Here is a 23,149-nt window from a genome sequence, read left to right as displayed (position 1 = left end):
TATTTTCTTCCTCCAAGACCAACTCGAATGAGTAGCTGTTGCTGCTGTGAAGCTAGCCCTGATGGAAGAAACCTTTCTCTGCAGATCTGGATGAATAGGGCTGGTTGAGAATACGCAATGGCGTCTGGGCTTGTTTAACCCCTCTTCCTCCTGTTCCCCTTGTTTAAGTGCTGTGTTGCCATGTATGAAGTTGCTGTTGGAGAGGGGGGGGTGTCCCTTTATGCTTCTCCAGGAGAGTAGGTATGCCATAGTGCATATGAAGACTCCAGACAAGAAGGGCCAGGTTGATGCAGATTAACTGTCTCTAAGTCCCATACAAAGCACTGGCAAATATAACTGTGGCTTCTGATTTGGGTTAACATCTTGCTTTTTCTGTTTTTCTTTTTCCGAAGCTCCAGGGTATTACCTGAGGGCTGCACATGGAACTAAAGAGGATTTAAACAGTGTTGCCACTGTGTCTTGCAGAGGGCAGGCAGAACACAACGCTTGCAAGGAAGCCGAAGAGGAAAGAATATAAAGATGAGTCTGGGATGGATGCACGCTCCTCTTCCAGAGTGCGCAGGGCAACCACGTCCAGGGCTGAGAGGATCTGGCCAGGGGGAGTCATTCCCTATGTGATCGGAGGAAATTTCACTGGTCAGTAGTGAAAACATTGTTCCCTGTTTGGTCAGTGGTGAGTGTCTCAAAATTTGAGGGAGATCTCAGGAGCAGAGTTTTCCCACAAAAAATCTCCTGGGGCACAGTGGGTATGTGGTTGCACAAGGAATCATGCACTGTGGGGGCTTGAGACTGAAGTGAGATGTTTCTTCTCTTGGAGTTCAAGAAACAATTGGGTGACTTGGTCACTTTTCTTGATTGCTTCAGGCACCAGCATCTGTGAGTTGTGCTCACCCTCTGTGTTCCCAGAAAGGGATCCTCCCTGCTGTTGGAGGAGCAGGAGCAGAAGTACCCTGGGCTGCTTTCTGAATCCCCACTTGGAGAACTTTCTCTGAGCACTCTGCTTCCTGACCTGCTGGTTTTTGGGTACCAATTTCAGGGTCTCCTGTAGATGTGTGAAGGGGAGGAGCAGTGCGCTGTGTCCCGTGGTGGATGAGGAGATCTTTGTAGCATCTCCTGGGCACTCTCCAAACTAAAGTGTCTCTTGGGGTACAGCTTATCACTTGTCTGTGCCTCATGCAAAGCAGACCACCTCTCCGTAGCTCAGTGGTTCCCCACAGGATTTGTTTTCTTGACTCATGGATGACAAATGCTCTGTGCCTCAGCGAAGCCAGCTCTTTCCTGTCTCCCCCAGGCTGCCTCCACCATCTCCCACTAGGATCCAGCAGGCCTTATTGCCTTGGGCCCCCATGATGTACTTTGTCCCAGCACCCACACTGCTGCCAGAAGTCTGCAAAGCCCCAGTGGAACGGTTTGTTCTCCTCCTGCAAAGGAAGGGGCTCATGCAACCTGGCAGGATATTGAGCCACAAAGATGATTAAGGGAGTGGAACATCTCCCTTATGAGGAGAGGCTGAGGGAGCTGGGTCTCTTTAGCTTGGAGAAGAGGAGACTGAGGGGTGACCTCATCAATGTTTACAAATATGTAAAGGGTAGGTGTCAGGATGATGGAGCTAGGCTTTTTTCAGTGATATCCAGTGATAGGACAAGGGGCAATGGGTGTAAACTGGAGCATAGGAAGTTCCACGTTAACATCAGGAAGAACTTCTTTACTGTAAGAGTGACAGAGCACTGGAACAGGTTGCCCAGGGGGGTTGTGGAGTCTCCTACACTGGAGATATTCAAGGCCCGCCTGGACAAGTTCCTGTGTGATGTACTGTAGGTTACCCTGCTCTTGCGGGGGAGTTGGACTAGATGATCTTTTGAGGTCCCTTCCAACCCTTGGGATTCTGTGATTCTGTGAGTAGCCTGCTAGCCACAGCTGTCCCCCCACGCTCATCTGAGAACAGCTGTCCCCATCCCTCAGCATCTGATGAGAGAGTGTTCTCTGTGTTACATGTGCCCCACTGCCCAAACCAGTCCAGAGCAGGTAATACCATCCTTCCATTTGGGAGACTCTGTAAGAAGCAGCTCTTGCCTTAGAACAGTTCTCTCATGTTCAGTTTGGTGTTTTGCCTCAGCTGAATCCCACCCCAGAGTGCATCTCTCTATTCCTTGTGGCTTTCTGATGTACTTCTGGCCTTTCTCCACTCTCTCGTCTCTCTTGAGAGTGGCAGCTTGCTCTGCAGCCCTGTGTGTACCAGAGGTTCTGCTGGAAAGACAATACTGTGGGAAAGCCGCCTGAGGCTGTGTACCCCTGGGGCATCGCTGCCCAGCTCTCTGAATGGCTGTTCTGGATGCTACTGAGTGACTGCTGGAGATGGCCCATTCTCTGGGGAGGGGACGTTCTGTTTCCTGTCTTCTTGCAAGTGTGAAACAGACATAATACCCTGCTTCACAGGTGAGCTTTCCCTCAGTTCAAGCATAGAGCAGTGTATCTCTACACCTTCTTATACTGCCCTGAGACTGCCTCTAGCTCTTATATAATTCTTGCTTCTAATTTCAAAGATCAACTGCCTGATGACAGCTTTGCCTTAGTTTTGAGGAGCATCTGTAGCACTTATGAGGTTTCTGGGTCTTGAAAAATGCATGTGGTCATGGTACATTGCACCATGAGAATAAATTCGGCACACCACTAAGCAGCTGGTGCACAGATCAGATCAACAAGCAGCTCTGTCAGAATGACCTCTACATAGTGAGGTGACATTTCTCAGTGCAGAAATATCAATGTGCTTCACCAAGTTTGCTACCTCTTTAATTAGAGCAATAAATCCATCAAGCACAAGGAGAGGAAAGGATGATACAGTAAATTAGTGCTGTAGTTGGAAGTAGGTCCCAGATATCTAGAGATGTTTACAGGTGTAAGATTGATTGTTGGAAAGATTGACTGTTCCTCTATCCCGATGAAGTCCACTAGAGATTTTCCAGAAAGCCAGGCCTTCACTGTTTGCTTTTCTTGGTTTTCCTTTTCAGGAACCCAAAGAGCTATCTTTAAGCAAGCAATGAGGCACTGGGAGAAGCACACTTGTGTGACATTTGTGGAGAGAACTGATGAAGAGAGTTTCATTGTGTTCACATACAGAACATGTGGGTAAGTGACACACATATTACCTGCAGCTATGCGTGTTGCAAACATCCCTTTCGTTGACAAATGGCTTTGTAAGTCCAGCTCTGGTCAGAATAGACCAATGGCTACCTGAGGGAATCTGTCAGAGATGCATCTGTCACTTACAGTATGGATTTCCAGGATAGTTTAGTATTTGCTCAGAAGAAGGTGCTAAGCCTTGCTGAATTTTTTTCCCTGGGTTAACACTTAATTGTATATATGCATTTTTTACTGGTATACACTTAAATATTTTCTTTATACATACACACACATGTAGGTACATATAGTATATGCAACTGGCCTGTCCTGGACCCTGCCAGGTGCCATCCTTTGTTTTTACAGCTCAGACTTCCTCAATTTACTGATCTGCTCACGAATTTGTGGGTTTTCTTTTCCAGATGTTGCTCATACGTGGGTCGCCGAGGAGGGGGCCCTCAGGCTATATCCATTGGAAAGAACTGTGACAAGTTTGGTATTGTGGCTCATGAGCTGGGTCATGTGGTGGGTTTCTGGCATGAGCACACACGGCCTGACAGGGACCAGCATGTCACGATTATCAGAGAGAACATACAGCAAGGTAAAATAGCGCTTTAGGTTATTCCACCTGGCTTTTGGGTGAGTGGAAACATTTCTTGCTGGACTTCTGGAAAACCCTTGTGGTCTATGAGCTGGGATGGAGAAGAAAAAACATAGCTAGTCCTTGCCGAGAGTAAGGTCAAAATGGTTGGGTGAATAGAGGTTTTGGATGTCCAGCTGGAATTGTTGGAACGTAGGAGTATATCCCTTTCATTCTAGGCTACCAGAGGTGGAAGAGGGTTTTTGCTTGTTTGCTTTTAAGTTATTTGTTTTTTTTTCCCTTTGTGTTTGGCACCATAGGACAGGAGTACAACTTTTTAAAGATGGAAGCTGGGGAAGTGAACTCACTGGGAGAGACCTACGACTTCGACAGCATCATGCATTATGCTAGGAACACATTCTCCAGGTGATGATCCAAGGTTACATGTCATTGGGAGTATTTTCTTTAGTTGTAATTCACTCTGTGGGATACATGGAGTGTAGAAGGAGGCCTGTGATCTATTGCAGAGATATGTGGAAGTTGCAGTGAGCTCTGCTGCATTGCAAAGCTTGAAAAATATGTGAAAAAGCAAGATGGGTGAAGGGAAGTATGTTGTATTCCTGTTTTCTCCTTCCCACTGTATCCACCCAGTGTTGTTAATCTCAGAGACCTTCCAAAGCCATGTTAACATGTTTTGCAACTTTTCCAGGCAGAAGGGTTGCAAAGCATGTATGTATGCCTGCGTGTATCTGCCCACATGCAAGAAGCACAATGCTAAAACCAGCTTTGGATCTCTTGATTGTCCAGTTCATGCTTTGGAGTCACAATATTGCCTTCAGAGTCTATGGCAGCTTTGCCAAGGGAGAATTTAAACTCTAGATCATGATCTTTAATTACTTGGGTTTGGTTTTTTTTAGCTATTTATGTGCGTGCTTTAAATCATAGCCTCTGTACCTCCATAGTTCTGGGTGACTGCATTCTTCATGGAGGAGTTTTCAGTCCTGGCCTAACTAACTGACCAATTTCTGTGCACACTGTTTGCCCTTGACTCCTATCTCATCCCTCCAGATGGAGGGATTTTCTGATCAAGCAGCCTTACTGCATAGAGAGGCGAAATGACTGTAATTAGTTATGTTCTGGCTTTGGAATGAGAGTTACTGTATGACCAGCTTCATCTGGCTGCATTATTTTTCCATAAATCCCCCTACTGCTCCTTCTAAAGAACTTTCCACCACTACATGTCAGGAGTAAAGGGGATGGGAGGCAGAGCACAAATATTCACACTCTTGAGAACTTCTTGTTGCAAAAATTAAAGGTGTCTGAGCTTTTTAAATTTTCTCATTCCCAAGTCTTGTGGAAGTGCCAAACCTATTGTTTTGTGCTTTTGTTTCTGAAGCTTCGTGTCAGCTAGGGGAAAATGATCAAACTTGCTGAAATGCTGCTTGTTCTGGCAGGAGGGAATGGTGGCTGGGCAAGAGTGCTTTGCTGCCTTCAGAGATTTCTTTGGATCAGATACCCAAAGCAAACAGTTTTTCTTCCCTTGAGGCATCTGCTGGATCCTTCCAGCATTTGCTAGGCTCTAAATGGTTAGAATTGGCTTGCACAAAAGCGGGATTAAGTTATTACTGCCATTTATATTGTAGATGCCTTTGAGTTTGTGTCTCCTGAAAACCAGGGTCCTTCAGAACACTGCTGGGCCAAAAAGGGATAAAAATGGCAAGAGTCCTTCTAAATTTAAATTGGTGCTTAATAGGATTTTTAAGTCTGTTTTCTTTAAGTCCCTTGTCTCTGTAACCCACCCTCACCCCAGTCACAGCCTTTGTGCAGTAATTGAACTGAGCACTAAGTACCTCTGTGGGCTGATTGTGTTCTCCCCATAAATAGGCAGTTCTGGGAACAGGCTTTTACTGTACCAAGACCTTTCTTGACGTCTGCTCCCCTAAGGAGAATGATGCTTACTTTGACTGATGAGTCAAAATCTGTGCATGTATGCGTATCTCCTTCCCACTTACTGAGTTTTGCAAGTGCTGGCCAACCCAAGCTGACAAAAGCATACACCCCATAAAGACAATAAGTTCCAGCAAATTTCATTAAGATCAGTGGCTAGGTATGGGAGATAGCCCCTGCATGACCCAGGGGAAGGGCTGTAGTGAGTGTTAATACATTAGCAGACGCTAGAAAATCCATGTAGGAAAAAGATGGTACCCCAGCACGCCACCAGTGGAAATGGGGTGTGAGTGGAAGAGGAAGTGAAGGACACAGAGCTGTATCTGTGACTTGTTGTCTTGAAGCAACTCTTACATAGCACTTAGCACAACCTTGATGTTTTTTACTCTTGTGAATGTTGACAGCAAGTCATATGGTGTTTGCCATGGTCACACGCTGCTGCAAGTCCCGGGTCACTCCTCATTTTCAGTTCACAGCAAAACAAATTTCTCATTAGCATCTGTAGCTAATAGGAATAGGAGTGTGGCACAAGAGACTGTAATGACAACAGTAACAATTTTTTATCATGGGAATTTCTGTTCTATGTCAGAAAGTAAGTTGTCTGCTTTGCAGAATGTGGCTGCAGGGTTTTATTTCCTGGTGCATTCCTTACAGACATGGCAGCAAATTAAATTGAATGTTGATGTCTCATTAAACAATTTCTTTTACAGCTGTCAAGACCCATAAGTGGCAGCTTAGCAATAAGAAAATTTAAACCTCTGCAGAGCCCTAAACAAATTGTGGGTTACCTTGATTCACTAAGTCTCTTGCTAGTAGACATGGCAGCATAGCCTAGAGTTACAAAACATGACCTCTGCAAAGCTTGAGTTCGAATCAGGATGCAGGTAGCACTGCCTATGTGTGTCAAGGGACATCTTCTTGATGTATTTGCAACACACCATACTAATCCTGTACAAGATGTACACACATCTTCCACAGGTTTTACTGTGTGGAGTTACGCTGCCTCTCTTGTGCACAAGGGAATGTAAATACAGAGCTGGGACAGCTGCCTGCAGCTGAGTGCTTAATCTGCCCTGGGTATCTGCTTCCTTGAGTGGTGTTTAAGCACCTGTATCTAGTGCCCTCAGACAGGACAGTGAATGTTCAGCATTTATTGAGATCAGTTAATAACTTCATAGCCTTTGCATGATGCTTTACACATTCAGGCAGATTAGCAGATGCTAATGATTCTTGAGAGTCTCTCTTCTCAAACTCTGTTGCTCTTAGCTGGTAGCAATGGTCAGTTGTTGCGCTTGACTTACCCCTGCATGTAATTCATGTTCTGCCCATGCCTGGACAGCAGAACAATGGAGCATCCAAGATTTCTGGGTTATTTTCCTACCTCTGGGAGGACAGGTTAAGTATCTTATTCAATGGTTAGGGTGTTAGTCACTGAGCTGCTCTGTTTAATGATGTCTGCCTGGTGTTTATTGATTTGTGAGCCAAAGTATTGGTGCTCTTAGAGACACTCACCAAATGTGCAACTTAACATCATAAGTGTTGTTAAGCAGATGCGGTTTGGGTGGACAGCATGGGACTGCTGGAACCTGTGTGGTTTAGGCCAGAAAGACTCTTCCTTATTCTCAGTTCCTTTGATTGTAAAATGAGAGGAACTATACTTACTGCTTCCTAATTTGGAGTCATGTTCAGCAATGTGTGTGAAGGGAGTACAAAACTCAGTTGGTGGAAGAAGGAAAAACAGGAATCTGACAGCCCCAGCCTAGGGTACAGCCCTCTGCAAGAAAATGTGTTTGGCAAGTTGTAAGCGTAATTTGGAGTATTGTGTGAGCAATACCCTAGCTCTATGCTGTGTGCAGAAGGCTGGAGGCTGTGAGTATGCAGTTGTGAGGGATGGAATAGGAAAAAGAATCAAAAGTTTGCTTGTGCGAGTGGTGGTTTCTCTATAGAACTTTGTCATTCTTCCCTGGTTGAGCCTGGAGATCTACAGAAAGCATTTCACTGGCCACGGAAGTATGTCCCTGCCAAACGCTAGTTCTTCTGTGAACTCCTGAGGGGGCTTGAAAACTTACCAACCTGTTTTTCTCTGTAAGTGGTGTTTCTGGAATTGGAGGATTTATTTTCAGTGCATAAACTTAAATAAATTCAGCCTGAGGCATGCAGCTGGCATGTAGAGTGTCAGCCTGAATTTGTCAATCAAAATTTGATGGGCTCACCTCAGAGCTTGTAAGCACTGATTTTGGTGCTGATCAGGAATTTTCCTACCACTGAAGAAAAACAGTATTTCCCATGCAAAAGCTGATTCTAGTTTCTAAACCAGATTCAGTTCCTTTCTCTCTTTCTTCAGTTTGAATATTTACAAAATAACTTTACCTCACAAAAAATGTTTAATAGAACGATACTTTATTTTCAAGAATGCTGACTGCAGCTCTGGACAGCCGTGATCCAAATTATCTACTTACAGTATTTATTTAAAATTAAACCAATGCAAAAAAGCCCTCTCAAACCCCTTCCAGAGGCTCTTACACCACTGAGCATCCTAGTGAACAGAATTACTTCGTCTTAACCCATACCTGAAGACTCTTTCATCAGGACTAGGCAGTACTAAAACTATTGCTTCTGCCCCTCAGAGAAGTGTGACTCACTGAGCTGATGCTGAACTGTCAAGCTCACTGTTAGCCTTGGCACCTCCAAGCCTGTTAGGCATTCAGGGGTGCAGTGAAATGGTTCCTGTGGACTGGACAGCCTGGCTGCAAGAGCTTGGACATTACCAACCTGAAATTCTGATTTCTGATTCCTCCCACTTCAGCCAAGGCTGCCCTGGGGTCTCTCTTGCATGTAAGATTTTTGCTTGGATGCACTGACTTTTCTTTTTGATGGAAGTGAGGCCCCAGTTTAAGTCCTTTACTGGACTAAGATCAGAGGTGCAGTAAAGAGCTCCTGAGTATGAAGTACCACATGGAAGAAATAGTAGTGAGGAAAAATAAGCAGAGACAAGTTGAGTTATTAGCTTGGAAACTTGTGCAGAACAAAGGTAAAACTCTGGTATTTTTCTCTTGTCTGTGGCAAAGAGTCACTGCCGGCCCAACCTCAACTGTTACTGAACAAGCTCCTCTTCCCTCTGCTCCTTTGGCTTAAGCATCCAGTCTGTGCTTCTGCTGAGCCAGATGTGCCATGAACCTTCTGCAAGAATATTTCATTGCCTTTTCTGATTTATGGCAAAGAATGTGTCTATACTCGAACAGGCAGCAGCAATTTTGATATATCAAAAGAGGAATTTACTGGCTTGTCAGACTTGTCTGTACATTTGGAAGCTGTCTGCTCTAGTGAGAAGGCCACCTCAAGACATGCAGTTTTCACAATCTGCATTACTCTTGCTTGTTAGCATGGGATATGGTCAAGGGGATGATGTGGGAGGCCTGCCAGAATAACTTCCTGTGCATTGTGTCGCTTTCCCTACTTCACTGCTCTGTGTCTCTGTTCTTCCTTTAGAGGGGTCTTTCTCGACACCATCCTTCCCCGTCGTGATGATAACGGGGTCCGGCCAACTATTGGTCAGCGTATTCGCCTGAGTCAGGGAGACATCGCTCAGGCAAGGAAGTTGTACAAATGCCCAGGTAAATATGGCTTATGGAGATGGCTCCAACTTTGTTATAGATAAATGGTTTATCTGTAAGGTACTGGAATTCAAGAGCACCTTAACAAGTCCTTTGATGAAAGAGACCCAGGATATACAGACCATCAAATGCTTCAGGCTGGAGCTGTGGGAGAATTGAAGTTGCCTAATGTGTCTCCTATTAGTACTTTGCTAGTATTCCTGTTTGGTTTAGGGCTTCAGGTTGGTCCAATGTCGACTCTGCTCATAGAAAATTAAATCAGTGTACAAGACCACGAAAAGAGTGGGGTCTAGGAGGTACCAAAGTGGCTATATTATATCTTTCTATACCAGAGAGATTTCTGGTATACTGGTTCTCTGCACACCAACCATCACACTTCCGTTGAGTTATTTATATAATTGTTGTCCCAGAGATGAGCCTTAAGGAAATGGCAAATTTATCCTGTGATTATGGTGTGTTGCACTGAGGCTTGGGAGATAACATGGAAGAAAGCTCAAAAATGCTGATTTGTGAAACAAGCAGGTGGTGGCAGCTGGTGCTCTGAGCTGTTCAGGGGAGGGTTGTATCACTCTGTCTGCTGTGAAAGGGTTGATAGACTGGGAACAGCTTTGATAGAGAAGCCATCTACATATGTGTGACATACCAGACCAACAGTCTGGGTCCTGCTTTTTGTGGGGTCTGAAAAGATTGTCAGTGTTCCGGGTTCAGCAGTAGCAGTCATTTTTCTCCTTCTTAGTAGCTGGTGCACTGCTGTGTTTTTGACTCTCAGCCAGAGAACAATGCTGATAACACCGATGTTTTTAATTGTTGCTCAGTAATGTTTAGTCTGACCAAGGACTTTCTGAGTCTCATGCTCTGCCAGGGAGGAGGGGAAGCTGGGAGGAAGCAGAGGCAGGACACCTGACCCAAACTAGCCAAAGAGGTATTCCATACCACAGCACGTCATGCCCACTATATAAACTGGGGGCAGTTACCTGGAAGGGTGAGATCACTGCTCGGGTAGGGCTGGGTATCGGTTGGTGGGTTGTGAGCAGTTGTATTTTCTTCCCTTGTTATTTCCCTTATCATTATTATTATTGGTGCTAGCAGTAGTGATTTGTGTTATACCTTAATTACCGGACTGTTCTTGTCTCAACCCGTGGGAGTTACATTCTTTCGATTCTCTTCCCCATCCCTCCGGGAGCAGGGGGCGGAAGGGTGGGGAGTGAGCGAGCAGCTGCGTGGTTCTGGGTTGCCAGCTGGGCTTAAACCACGACAGTCAGAAAGAGAGTTGGGGTCACAGATATGATTGGGAGACTAAATTTAGCCATCAGAACAGAAGGGTCATTAAAAGTGGAGATGTTAGTGAAAGTTTAGGCAACAGTTTTAGCTGAATAGTTTAACAGAGAAAACTAAATTTCAGACAAGTAATCTGCTGGTCTTAAGGACAGGTTGAATATGAGGATTCATAAAGAAAGCCTCTTTGCTTGAAAGAAGCTTCAAGCAAAGATGGCAGGCAGTCTGGTGCCTGTGGCATGAACTTCAGCAACCGAGAAAGGAGAGAGCATGGGAAGTGTGAAGCTCGGAAGCAGAAAATTTAACAAGTTCTGCTGAATTTCTGCAGGTAATGAAACATCCATGAGAACATGTCAGAGAATGAGAGAGTTGCCCTAATTTTGCAGAATTATCATGAACGTTCATAATAATGGAGGGAGAAAAAAAAGGACTTTTGCAAGCGTGGCCCAGGAGTTTATCTCTATGGGTTGGTCTGGACAGCACACTGGTCCAGTTGAGAGTGGCTTTGACTGGTTATAAACCTAATATAATCATAAGTGATTAATCCTCTTGGAATAATATTATAATATTGGATATTAAACCTCTTGGAGGTTCCTCGAGTGCATTGATGATAATTTCTTAATGCAAATGGTGGACGTACCAACTAGGGGAGCAGCGCTGCTAGATTTAGTACTCGCCAACAAGGAGGGTTTGGTCGAAGTGGTGACGGTCAATGGCAGCCTTGGCTGCAGTGACCATGAGATGGTGGAGTTTAGGATCCTGTGTGGGAGGAATAGAATACCTAGCAAAGCCACAGTTCTGGATTTCCGAAGGGCCAACTTTGGCCTCTTCAGTCAACTGCTAAGGGAGGTCTCATGGGAAAGTGTACTAGGCGGTAAAGGGGCTCAAGATAGTTGGTTAGCATTCAAGGACCGCTTCTTCCAAGCTCAGGATCGGAGCGTCCCAATAAGTAGGAAGTCAAGTAAGGGATCTAGGAGACCGGCGTGGTTAAACAAGGAGCTGCTGGGCAAACTCAAGTGGAAAAGGAGAATCTATGGATTATGGAAGGAGGGGCTGGCCGCTTGGGAGGAATATAGGACAGTTGTTAGAGGATGTAGGGAGGCAATTAGGACAGCTAAGGCCTCCTTGGAACTCAATCTTGCTAGTCGGGTTAAAGACAATAGAAAGGGCTTCTTCAAATACATAGCAAATAAAACTAACACAAGAGGCAATATAGGCCCACTGCTGAACGAAGTGGGTACCCTGGAGACAGAGGATATAAAGAAGGCAGAGGTGCTGAATGCCTTCTTTGCCTCTGTCTTTACTCCTGCAGACTCTCCCCGAGGGCCCCGGATTTCTATAGCCCCAGAAGGAGTCAGGACAAAGGAGGAGTTTGCTTTGGTAGATGAGGATTGGGTTAGGGATCAGCTATGCAATCTGGACATCTGTAAATCGATGGGTCCGGATGGAATGCACCCACGGGTGCTGAGGGAGCTGGCGGAGGTCATTGCTAGGCCACTTTCCATCATCTTTGGTAAGTCGTGGGAAACGGGCGAGGTGCCTGAGGATTGGCGGATGGCAAAGGTCACACCAATCTATAAGAAGGGCAAGAAGGAGGACCCGGGTAATTATAGACCGGTCAGCCTTACCTCCATCCCTGGAAAGGTGATGGAACAACTTATTCTTGACTCCATCACTAGGCATATCAAGGATGAGGGGGTCATTAAGAACAGCCAACATGGTTTTATGAGGGGGAAGTCATGTATGACCAACCTTATAGCCTTCTATGAGGAAGTGACTAGGTGGAGGGATGATGGTAGAGCGGTAGATGTAGTTTTTCTTGATTTCAGTAAGGCATTTGATACTGTCTCCCACAGCATCCTCATAGATAAGCTAAGGAAGTGTGGGCTTGACGATCAAGTAGTGAGGTGGATCGAGAACTGGTTGAAAGGAAGAAGGCAGAGAGTTGTGGTCAATGGCGCAGAATCTAGCTGGAGGTCTGTGACTAGTGGAGTTCCTCAGGGGTCGGTGCTGGGACCGGTGCTGTTTAATATTTTCATCAATGACCTGGATGAGGGAACTGAGTGCACCCTCAGCAAGTTTGCTGATGACACAAAACTGGGAGGAGTGGCTGACACACCAGAGGACTGTGCTGCCATTCAGCGAGACCTGGACAGGCTGGAGAGTTGGGCGGGGAGAAACTTGATGAAATTTAACAAGGGCAAGTGTAGAGTCTTGCATCTGGGGAAGAACAACCCCATGTACCAGTACAGGTTGGGGGTTGACCTGCTGGAAAATAGTGAAGGGGAAAGGGACCTGGGGGTCCTGGTGGATAGGAGGATGACCATGAGCCAGCAATGTGCTCTTGTGGCCAAGAAGGCAAATGGCATCTTAGGGTGCATGAGAAAGGGAGTGGTTAGTAGGTCAAGAGAGGTTCTCCTCCCCCTCTACTCAGCCTTGGTGAGGCCGCATCTGGAATATTGTGTCCAGTTCTGGGCCCCTCAATTCAAGAAGGACAGGGAATTGCTTGAAGGAGTCCAGCGCAGAGCCACAAAGATGATTAAGGGAGTGGAACATCTCCCTTATGAGGAGAGGCTGAGGGAGCTGGGTCTCTTTAGCTTGGAGAAGAGGAGACTGAGGGGTGACCTCATCAATGTTTACAAATATGTAAAGGGTAGGTGTCAGGATGATGGAGCTAGGCTTTTTTCAGTGATATCCAGTGATAGGACAAGGGGCAATGGGTGTAAACTGGAGCATAGGAAGTTCCACGTTAACATCAGGAAGAACTTCTTTACTGTAAGAGTGACAGAGCACTGGAACAGGTTGCCCAGGGGGGTTGTGGAGTCTCCTACACTGGAGATGTTCAAGGCCCGCCTGGACAAGTTCCTGTGTGATGTACTGTAGGTTACCCTGCTCTTGCAGGGGGGTTGGACTAGATGATCTTTTTAGGTCCCTTCCAACCCTTGGGATTCTGTGATTCTGTGTAATAAGCATATCGGAGTGAGAGGGAGAAGATGAGGAAGGAGGGATGAGTTTACCAGTACACAGAGTCACATCTTAAGTGAGTAGCTGGCTAGCACTGCTCTGTAAACCATTCATGAGGCAATGGGAACCTGCTGTGCAAATCTGCGGCTTCTCTGTATCTAGCTACAGGACAGAGAGCACGGGTTCATAAGGGTCTAGAATAAGTTCTGATGACTTCAGGATCTGTGATGTTTAGGGATCTCTGCTTAGCTTATAGTGAATGGTATAACTTTCTTAGGTGTGCTAGTTAATTACCTTTTTTTGTTTTTTCTCTTTCCCACTTAGAATTTTCTCTTATTTGCTTTGGTTGAACAAGATGTAGTTCTTGGAAAATTATCTCATGGATTAACTTAGGAATTTGTTTGTTTTAATACTCATAAGGAAAAAAAAAGGATGTTTTGTACCATGTTTTTTTGATTGAGTCAGACTTAATGCAAGCAGGCTTTTCATTCTCATAGCTGGAAGCATCAACTACAGACTCAGATTTCTTGAGGCAAACTGAAAAGCCACTTGGCCTGAGGTTAAAGTCAAACTAAAAGCACAAAGCAACTTTCTTTAAAATGAGGACTCTTCTGAGTCTCAAGTTTTCCATTTGCAAAATAGAAATTTTCTATTTTTTAGGTTTTTTTTTCCCATAAAGCTTTAGCACACTTAATTGCAGTTCAGAACATACTTGGCAGCAGAATGATTAGAGCTTTAAGCCTACAAAACAAATTTGCTTCACATACCTATTGTTTTGGTTTGGTTTGCTTTTTTTCTTTGCATCAAAATTTATACACGTTGCATTTGAAGGGAAGGGGTGCAGTATGTTTTATAACATTAATATCTTCAGCTGCCATTTGAATCTGTAGCTTGAAAAGTTCCTCTGCAAAATGCAAAGCACAGGAGTTCACAAAGGACTGTAGTTGTATGTTCAAGCAAGGATTGAATGAGGCTTTAGGTTGAGGACAATTTAGACAAGTAGTCAAGCTGAGGAATTTTAGGTTAAATGCAACAACATGATACAGAAATTGGATGGCAGATGGTTTCCCTTTCAGAAAGAGAGTCTCCATCTGAGAATGACTGAGAAAATCCCCCCAAAAAAGAGCTAACATGGTGGAGGATGAGTTACAAGCATGCACTGGCATGAGCCAGGACGACTGCTGTGTCTGTTGTAAGAAACAGGGCTTTCCAACTCATTAGACTGGAGCTCTTGTGGCTGCTACAGTTAGGGCTGGCTTAGCTTTTTGATTCTAAAACCCTGCTGGTTTAAATTGCTCTTAACTCCCCAAAGCTTATACCTGCTGAGTTAAGGTTAGTGTCAAGCCAGGTGAAACCAAATGAAATTTGTCGAAAGAATTTCTGGAAGGCAAGATGCATTCTGCTACATAATAGTAAATGCTAGATTTGGTATGGTTAAGTGGTTGAGGATTTGATGAGTATAGTCACTACAAAAGACTTGAAAACAGCATGTTGTGCTCTTTTGTGCTGAGCTAAAGGAAACAAGCCTAACTCTGCAGGAATGGTTAAACCATAAATTGAGAATGGTCTTCCATTATACCATTTATTCCAATTCTCTGTACGTTTTCAAATAGATTTAGTGTACCAGTAAACAGCTGATAAGCAGTAAGTGCCTGTCACTCAACTACTTCATTTACAAATGACTTCTGAAACATTCACCTCTCCTGCTTTGCTTTTCAACTCTGCTCTTTTCTAGCTGCTTATATGTGCAACAGCCTCTTTACCATGGGCAAAAAGCACCTCGGCTCAGTTTCTTGGATCCCAGAAGTACCAAACATTAGTGTTGTTGGACCTATTGGCTTCTTTGCCACTAGCTGGAGTACAGTTGTACTGCTTTTTGTTGTGCTCTGCAAGAGATTATGCTATACACACAGATATGCATTGCTCATTATTATAATGCTTCTCCCTGCACGTGCAAGCAGTTTCTCTCCTCTGTGCTGAAAGGCCAGCCTCTCACAGCCTGTCTGGAGAGTTTCCTCTGCAAGGTTTGGACAGCTAACTAGATCTCCTTAAACAGTGTTTTGCAGAGTAGTGTTTGGTAGTAGATAATATTAGTACCTGTTCCATAGTTACACAGTCTTGCCAGGAACTGTGTAACTACGCTTGGGAGAATTAAGTCTGGGCTGTTGGAAACCTTCACTGTGGTTCAGCTTAGGGCAGTAGTCCTCTTTGTCCTATGTGATTATGGCCATGTAGGATCTGTTCCCAGTGATTTAGAGTCTACTAAACAAACTTTCTCTTTCAAATAGATTTTTGAGCAGAGAAAAATAATCTTTATGTATCTTGGTGAGTTATGGATTGGAATCCCCTCTTTACTGAGATACCTTGTCAGATGATGGCATTCCTAGATACATCCTAAGGTGGTGGCCACTCCAGACCATGCATTGACCAGTGGTGATGCCAGAGGATCAGCTGAAGAATGGCTTGCTGTCCTCAGCATAAGTATGGCTGGGACTCAGCTTCTTTGAGATGTCTGACTGTTAAATGGGTAGCATGCATTTCCTAGTTGTGGATCCTAGGAGCATTCTGGGAGCTGAAATTATCCTAACAGATTTGGTTGAAGATAATAAGGCAAGGCATCATTGCAAGAGGTAGAAAGGAAGAAAGTATACTTATTTTGCAAATGGCAACCGTATTTGTTCTCTGATTCATGCATGTTATCACTTTTTATAAGCATCCTTCTGCCCACTTGATGAATACAGACAGCATCACCTGCCAAATATTTTGGGAGAGGTGGGAGCATATTGGCTATTTCTGCCGAACTGAAACTCAAACTTGCTGTGCAATGCTCCTTTGTAGCTGCATAATGTAGGGGGAGTTGTTAGGCCTCTAAAGTGCTTGAGAAGGAAGGAGCAATGTAAAGTTTTGACCTTTCATTTATTTTCTTCATTCCTCTAGGGCAGGTGTGTGCATTTACCTGATGATTTTGCTAAGTTGTGCTCTTTTCAAGTAGTTTAAAATACCTTTGGCTTTCCCGACAGGAATCACTTTTCCAGATCCCATGCTGACCTGTGCCTTGAAGTATGTACAACTTGTTCCTTGGAGTGACTCCACCTTCCAGAGCACCCCTATGAGCTGCTTGGTTGGGCAAAACCTTTTTTTATGTCCCCACCTATTGTTCATCTGGTCTGCTCTGTCAAGCTGGGGATCAAACTGCTTCAGGGAAATTAAGAAATTCTAGCCTAGGTGACTCCCTCTTTCCTTTTTTGAAGATATTAAACTTTTTGAATGGGGCCAGTCTCTTTTCACCTCCAAATTCCAACCCGCCCATCTAAATATAATTATGGCTGAAAAATTAGTGAGGGTTTGATAACATGAGGCAGAGGAATATCCTCTGGCATTTCCATGGGAAGGGGAGGTCCTCTTTCAAAGCACTCCTGCTTAACAAGGGATTTGGGGGAGCTGCCTTACCGTCACTGAGGAAACCAAGTTGCAGGTCAAGGGCAGCTTTGTAAGATCATCTCATTATGAAACTGGAAAAACAACTGTAAAGCAGATAAGCCAAGGTCCCTGCTCTTTGCAATAGGCATTTGCATGTGTCTAGTGAGCCTCTGAAGTAAATGGGAACTTTGATATTTATGATCCTCCCACCTAGCCCATCAGCTGCTCTGCAGATGTAGATGGTCACTCCCTGTTCCAGCTCAATCCTTCTGGATCAGAGAGCAGGAACTACAGTAGTCACAGCTTTCCCAGATGAGGAAGCTGTGGTTCCCGAAAGGAGCATATGTGTGTGCATATTACTTGCTTTCCAAAAGTCGCTCTGGGATCTACATTTCATCAGCTGCAGCAGGCCACAAAAACAGGAAGGTGGAGAGCAGAGTAAGCTGCAGTGCTCACATTTTATCCTGCACAGTATGACAGAAGGGTAGGTGCTGAACAGATGAAGCATGAGGGCAGAGGGGCTTGCCCAGCTTTTATTAGGATATTTTAGCCCTCCAGAAAGAGGCTAAAGACACTTAACAATGGTAACTAAGGAGAACTTCATTGTGCAGCTTGTAATGAAGGGAAAAGAGATTTTCTGGCAGCAGTCTTGGGGTTGCAAAGTGGAGTGGGGTTGATATTTTGCATTTGGTTGATGGATAAGATATTCCTCAGTAGGGTTGAAACCTGAAAGTGCTGGCATGTGGAAGGAAGATGAAGGAGGAAGGGTGCCTCTTTAAAAGCTGTTTCACCTGTGTCCTTGCACTGATCATCATCTATCCAGAGGATTCTGCCAAATTTCACATCACCCCTTTGGCAAGGTCTCATTTGGTCAGTGACCTTTGTCCACTACCATGAATGAGCGCCCTTGGAGCACCAGCCACCAACCTGCACACAACCATGTGCAAACATTTTGGTAGCCTCTGATGTCTTTCAGAAAGTCACTCCTTGTTGCTGGTTTCTTTTTCTCCTCCTGCAGCTTGTGGAGAGACTTTGCAGGATTCAACAGGGAATTTTTCAGCCCCTGGCTTTCCAAATGGCTACCCATCCTATTCCCACTGTGTCTGGAGGATCTCAGTGACCCCAGGGGAGAAGGTAGGTGCCAAGCCAGCACAAGGTGTACTCTGTGCTTTCCTTGCATCTGGTTTTGCCTGTGATGATGGCTTTAGCAACTGCCAATGAACTCCAACATGCCTGGAGTGCAGGGTTGGAGCCTGGAAAAGCTCCTGAGCACCACTGCTGTCCTTCCAGAGATGGGGTCAGGAATACATGGTCCTGAGGAGAGAAGAGGTACTGCTGGAGCAGAGTCTCCTCACAGGTCTGGTTTGCATGTTGATCTCTGATCCTTCTCTATTCGAGGCTGAAACCTGCGTGGACATTGCGTGTCACCCACCGGTGACTGTCAGATGAGTTGGATAAAATGTGCCAGCAAGCTGGGGGCCCAAAGACAGCCTGAGGAGCTGTGACTGACATTAGTGGCCTGCCCCTGTCACACAGCATAATGTTCCTGTCAGGGGACTCCCGCTCCCCGCCTTGAAACACTGAGCCCTGCTGTGCATCAATCACCCACCCTGTCCACTTTCTTCCCAGCTCCTTTTGTTTTATTGATCTTCCTGTGGAAATCAAATCTTTCCTTAATCCACTGACACCAGCCCTTCAGGCCTTTCATGCCACACCAGCCTGCAAGAATGCACAGCCTGACTTGGGAGCTGCTCAGCAGAGTGGCTTTGCTGAGGACCACCCTTGAGACACACTTAAGACTCAGACTTGAACAAAGAAGAGCAGAGCTCATTCATTTGCAGCAGATGTCTTGCTCTGGGACACAGTTCTGTCTCCTGCAAGCCTGGTCCAATGCAGTGATGAGCTCTCACCGTTCACTGCAGGAAGAGCTTCGCCAGGGGCAGAGGTGCCAAGAACTGTCCGGGTTTTGAGACTATGGCACTGGGAGTTTTGCAGTGTAAATGTTTCTGTAAATTCTCCCTTTGTATCTCAGCTTCTTCAGAAGAGTTGTACTGGATAGGACGCAGCATCTAAATACTGAACCACTGATGTAAAAAAATCCCAACAAAAAACAACAAACAAAACCCCCAAGTTCAGATTAAAAGATTAAATGCTTCAATTTGTCTGTTTAATCAAATGTAGCACTTGGTACAAAGTAGCAGGATAGCACTGAGGCATTAGTTTAGGACAGATACTGGGCTTGTAGTATTAATTTGCTGTCCTAAGTCAAAAAACCTGCTAAAGTGTGAACAAAATAAGTGACACAGTTCCAGACTGCACTCTGCACATCCAGCCAGGGCTTTGGGGGAAAATATCTATTTTAATCTAATGAAGCAGACTGTAGATGTAAGTTAGTAAATTCATCAAATCTTGCAAGGAAGAATGCCAGAAGTTCACCCTGTCAATGACTTCCATAAGCCCATAGAGAGGCCTATATTCCATGTTACAGAGGAAGGAGACCAAAGGGATGAAATTTTAATGCTGAGCTCTGCTCAGTAAAGCCACCGAACACAATTGTATCATAATGATGGTATGGGTGTAATTGTCAGAATGTGGAAACTTGTCAGCAAAATTAGCTATTTCTTGCAAGTGTTGTTTATATAAGGGTAGAGACCCCAGGCGTCTGTGTTTTGGGTTTATGTGTTTCTCCATGATGTTCACATTAATCAAAACCAGTGATTCAAATTTTTATGGAAAAACACCCAAACCCAAACCCAACTAAACCGCAACAAATAGGGCTTTTTTAGTAATGTTAATAACTGAGGAGCAGTGACTGTGAATTACAGGATGGATAGTTAAGTGCTGTCCACTGTCATGTACTTTCATGCTTTCATTAAATTACTTTGAGAAGCATTTCTTTTTTCAGGAAAGCTGATTAAAAAATCAGCAAATTGTCCAACTGTCTTTTCCTGTATACTCACTTAAGCAGCACTGTAGCAGAGGTCAAGCACATAATCTGTAGGGTCTTCCCTTTAAAGTAGCTCCCTTCCCACAAAAGTGTGTGCTCTCTCCTTTCAGATTATGTTAAACTTCACATCAATGGACCTATTTAAAAGTCGCCTTTGCTGGTACGATTATGTGGAGGTGCGTGACGGCTACTGGAGGAAGGCTCCATTGCTGGGTCAGTATTTGCTTCATTTTAATTGCATTTTGTGTGTTCCTCTTGATGCTTAGGGGGGTAAGTGGGGAAAAAGAAATAGACTTTTCATTACCTGGAAAGAACTTCCGTCGAGCCAGTGTACTGGCCATCCATTAATGTCTCCATCCAGGATGTCATTGTGCTGTATTCACATCAAATGGTCCCTGCTCCAATCCCTTTGGTAGCAGAGTCTTTATTCCTTCCTTTTGTGGCTTGAGAAGAGACGCAGAGAGGGCATGGCTGGGTCTGAAAATGTGGTCTCTGGAGTTTTATTATTGGGTTTTCCTAAGACCAGGGTAGAACTGCCAGGCAGTCAGAATGAAGCAGCCATAGAGCTGCTGGCCCAAGCTCCTGCCATTATTTCTCAAGTACTGTGTTTACAAATACACAAGTAGTCTGTGTGTGCTTTGAGCATCTGTACTTCTAGCAGAGAACTTCCTAGACCATGCTTAGGATGTCAAAGTGTGCAAGGGCCCTACTCTACTCCTGCTCTCAAATGTAAAATGGTGCACTGCAAACAGCTCTTCCTGCCTGGAAGGAAATAAGTGATCACGTTGTGTAGCATCATCAGTTGTGTTAGAGGTGCTATGTCCCATGCTGCAGCACAAGAGTGGGCTAGTCAGCATGGGGTCAGTAGGCTTAGGGAGGTCTGGGTGCTCTCTTTGGCCCCACTCAACATCCCAGCCCTGGTACCAGGTGAGGTGCTAAGGCTGAAGCCATGCTGCTTTCCAGAAGTTTCCATGGGCATGACTTTTAGTGCAGAGTTGGAAGCTGGTTTTACTACTTCCTGCCTGTTTCAGGGTTGGCAGCATGTATTGCTGTTTTCTGCTGTACATGCAACAGGTAACATTGCTCCAGCAGCTGCGACCTAGCTCCTCATTGTTTATTTTTTCTGCTGAGTAATTTACAGGTATTTCAGAAGCCAAGCACCTCCCTGTCTCCCAGTGCAGGTGGACCTGCGAGTGTTTCCATCTGGAAGGAGACACTGCATGAGTGGCCACAGCTCCCGCAAGGAGCTGAGCCCACGAAATTAGCTCAGAAGAGGCAAACAGACGGCAATTCAGCAGGGGTTGGGAAGGGGATTAGCGTGAATTGTGAAAGCATGGGCTTCTTGAGAGGAGAAAAAAATACATGTGCACTGCATATTTTCCCAGGGAAGTGTGTGAAAACCCAGCCTTTAAATGGTGTATAACTTTTTATGAATGTGCCTTTTATCACACTCTGAGGAGTTTGCTCATTCTTGTTCCTCATCTGCGTTTCCTCTCCTTGACACCCTTGTTAAACTCCAAGTCTAAATCCAGGAGGCAGTTGCTCAGTGACCCTAGAGGAAGGTGCTTTGCAGTGCTGATGTTTTTCGTTAGTATGCCCTTTGGGAGCGGAGATGGGAGATGCTATTGGCGCACTGCAGGGCTGTCACGTTGCCCCAGCAGTGCTGGGCAGCTTGGGGATATAGGAGCTTAGAACTGAGTAGCCAAGTAAAGCTAGGATCCAAGATGATATTTGGATGGGTGACTTCGTAAGAGAAAAAAGTTGGTGGTGAAACTGCTGAAGAGAAACAAAGTTTGCAACTCACTTGTGGCCTGCCACAGAGGGATAGCTCTTGCATCCTTGAAGGTCATAGCCTTTGTGACCTGCCAGCCAACAAGCTTTGAACTGTCTGACACCTTATTCAGTGTAGGGAACCACCAGTGCAGCCTGCTAATGGGAACTAAGGCGGTGTCTTGCAGGTAAGGCATTAGCCAGTTTTTTTGCCCAGTGGAGGTAAGCCTTTGCCTGGTGATGCAATGCCAGGATCCCTATCACTGCTGTCCTGAGTGAATTCAACCTCCCAGGCTGCTCTCTGCCCCTATCAAATTCCCACTGGGGATTCAGTGGGACAGGGTGCCAAGGCCACATTGAATTTCGTATATAGCCCTGCTGGTGTCAACTGAAGTGAAGAGCCACGTTTGCACTGAGTCCTCTCATGACATACTTGGTTCTTGCTCTGTTTCTGTGAGGAGCTGCTGTTTATAACTATTACAGATGAACCCAGGACAAGCAGGTAGAGGAGCACCAAATCAGGGTTGTTAAGGTTGTTTGGGACATCTGCAGCTGTTCTTTTTCAGGGCTCATTCTTGTTGGCAGGATTTGGGTATTTACCGGTGCTGGTGCCTGCCAGAGAGCTCAGATATGGGTGAATCATGGAGCAAAAGGGCTCCTGGTCTCTCTTGAAAGAGATTGAATGGCTGCAGAGGCTTAACTGGGAAGAGGTGAGAGCAGAGGACAAGATAGACAGTGTTTTCTCATCAGCATGGCCACATCTCGCCTTTGGTTTAAGTTGGACAATTTTCTCTAAAGTGCAAAATGCTGAAGGAATTTCCAAGGTCTAACAGGTGGAAAGGATGTTTCCTCATGTCACACCTCTAGAAGGACAAGGGATGGTTTCAAAGAGGATATGAATTAACTGGGGGGGGGGGGGGGGGGGGGGAATGGGAACAGAAACTAATTTAAAAGCACAAGTGGTGGGAGGGAAAGGATGTTTTGCACAAGCATGGCTCCTTTAACCACAGTCTCTTTGCTTCCTGGAGCCACAGGCGCCTGCTATGCTGTGCTGCCCATCAGCCAGGAGATATTGATCATCTCTTTCCTGCCTTCTAGGTAGATTTTGTGGTGACAAGATCCCTGAACCAGTAATTTCCACGGACAGCAGGCTGTGGATTGAGTTCCGGAGCAGCAGTAACATTCTGGGCAAAGGCTTCTTTGTGGTCTATGAAGGTACAGCCACTAGCTAGAAGTCTGTTGCATTGCATGGAGCAGCCAGAACAGGATGCAGGGGGTTATGGGATCAGCAGGAGTTCTGTGTCACCACATGGTCAGATGCAGCCCTCACTCTTGTCTTTATGGGAATTGGCAGATTTTGCAGGCTGCTTCAGCAGACAAGGCATGGATCTTCCAATGAGATCATCACCTTTCTGGGAGGACAATGGGATGGCAGCATGGAGCTATAGATTCTGTTCATACACCACATTTTGTTTCACGTGACCAGCCCCTGCAAGCAGCATTGCTGGGTATAGC

The 23,149-nt window shown here is 45.3% G+C and overlaps 1 protein-coding gene across 3 annotated transcripts in view; it reads left to right on the top strand.

Moving 5' to 3' along the window:
• Positions 1 to 23,149, top strand: part of TLL2 (tolloid like 2) — a 97,258-nt gene that overhangs the window by 56,341 nt on the left and 17,768 nt on the right. For all 3 annotated transcript variants that reach the window (XM_065672865.1, XM_065672866.1, XM_065672867.1), the window contains 8 exons: positions 466 to 636; positions 3,009 to 3,126; positions 3,540 to 3,718; positions 4,018 to 4,123; positions 9,134 to 9,258; positions 17,936 to 18,051; positions 19,975 to 20,077; positions 22,733 to 22,849. In XM_065672865.1, the coding sequence (XP_065528937.1) occupies positions 466 to 636; positions 3,009 to 3,126; positions 3,540 to 3,718; positions 4,018 to 4,123; positions 9,134 to 9,258; positions 17,936 to 18,051; positions 19,975 to 20,077; positions 22,733 to 22,849 (1,035 nt within the window). The remainder of the gene's footprint in view (positions 1 to 465; positions 637 to 3,008; positions 3,127 to 3,539; positions 3,719 to 4,017; positions 4,124 to 9,133; positions 9,259 to 17,935; positions 18,052 to 19,974; positions 20,078 to 22,732; positions 22,850 to 23,149) is intronic.

The sequence above is a fragment of the Lathamus discolor genome, chromosome 3 (assembly GCF_037157495.1).
Source record: "Lathamus discolor isolate bLatDis1 chromosome 3, bLatDis1.hap1, whole genome shotgun sequence".
NCBI classification, from domain to species: domain Eukaryota; kingdom Metazoa; phylum Chordata; class Aves; order Psittaciformes; family Psittacidae; genus Lathamus; species Lathamus discolor.
The sequence above is the reverse complement of the archived record's forward strand: the minus strand, read 5'-3'. Positions and strand labels throughout refer to the sequence as shown.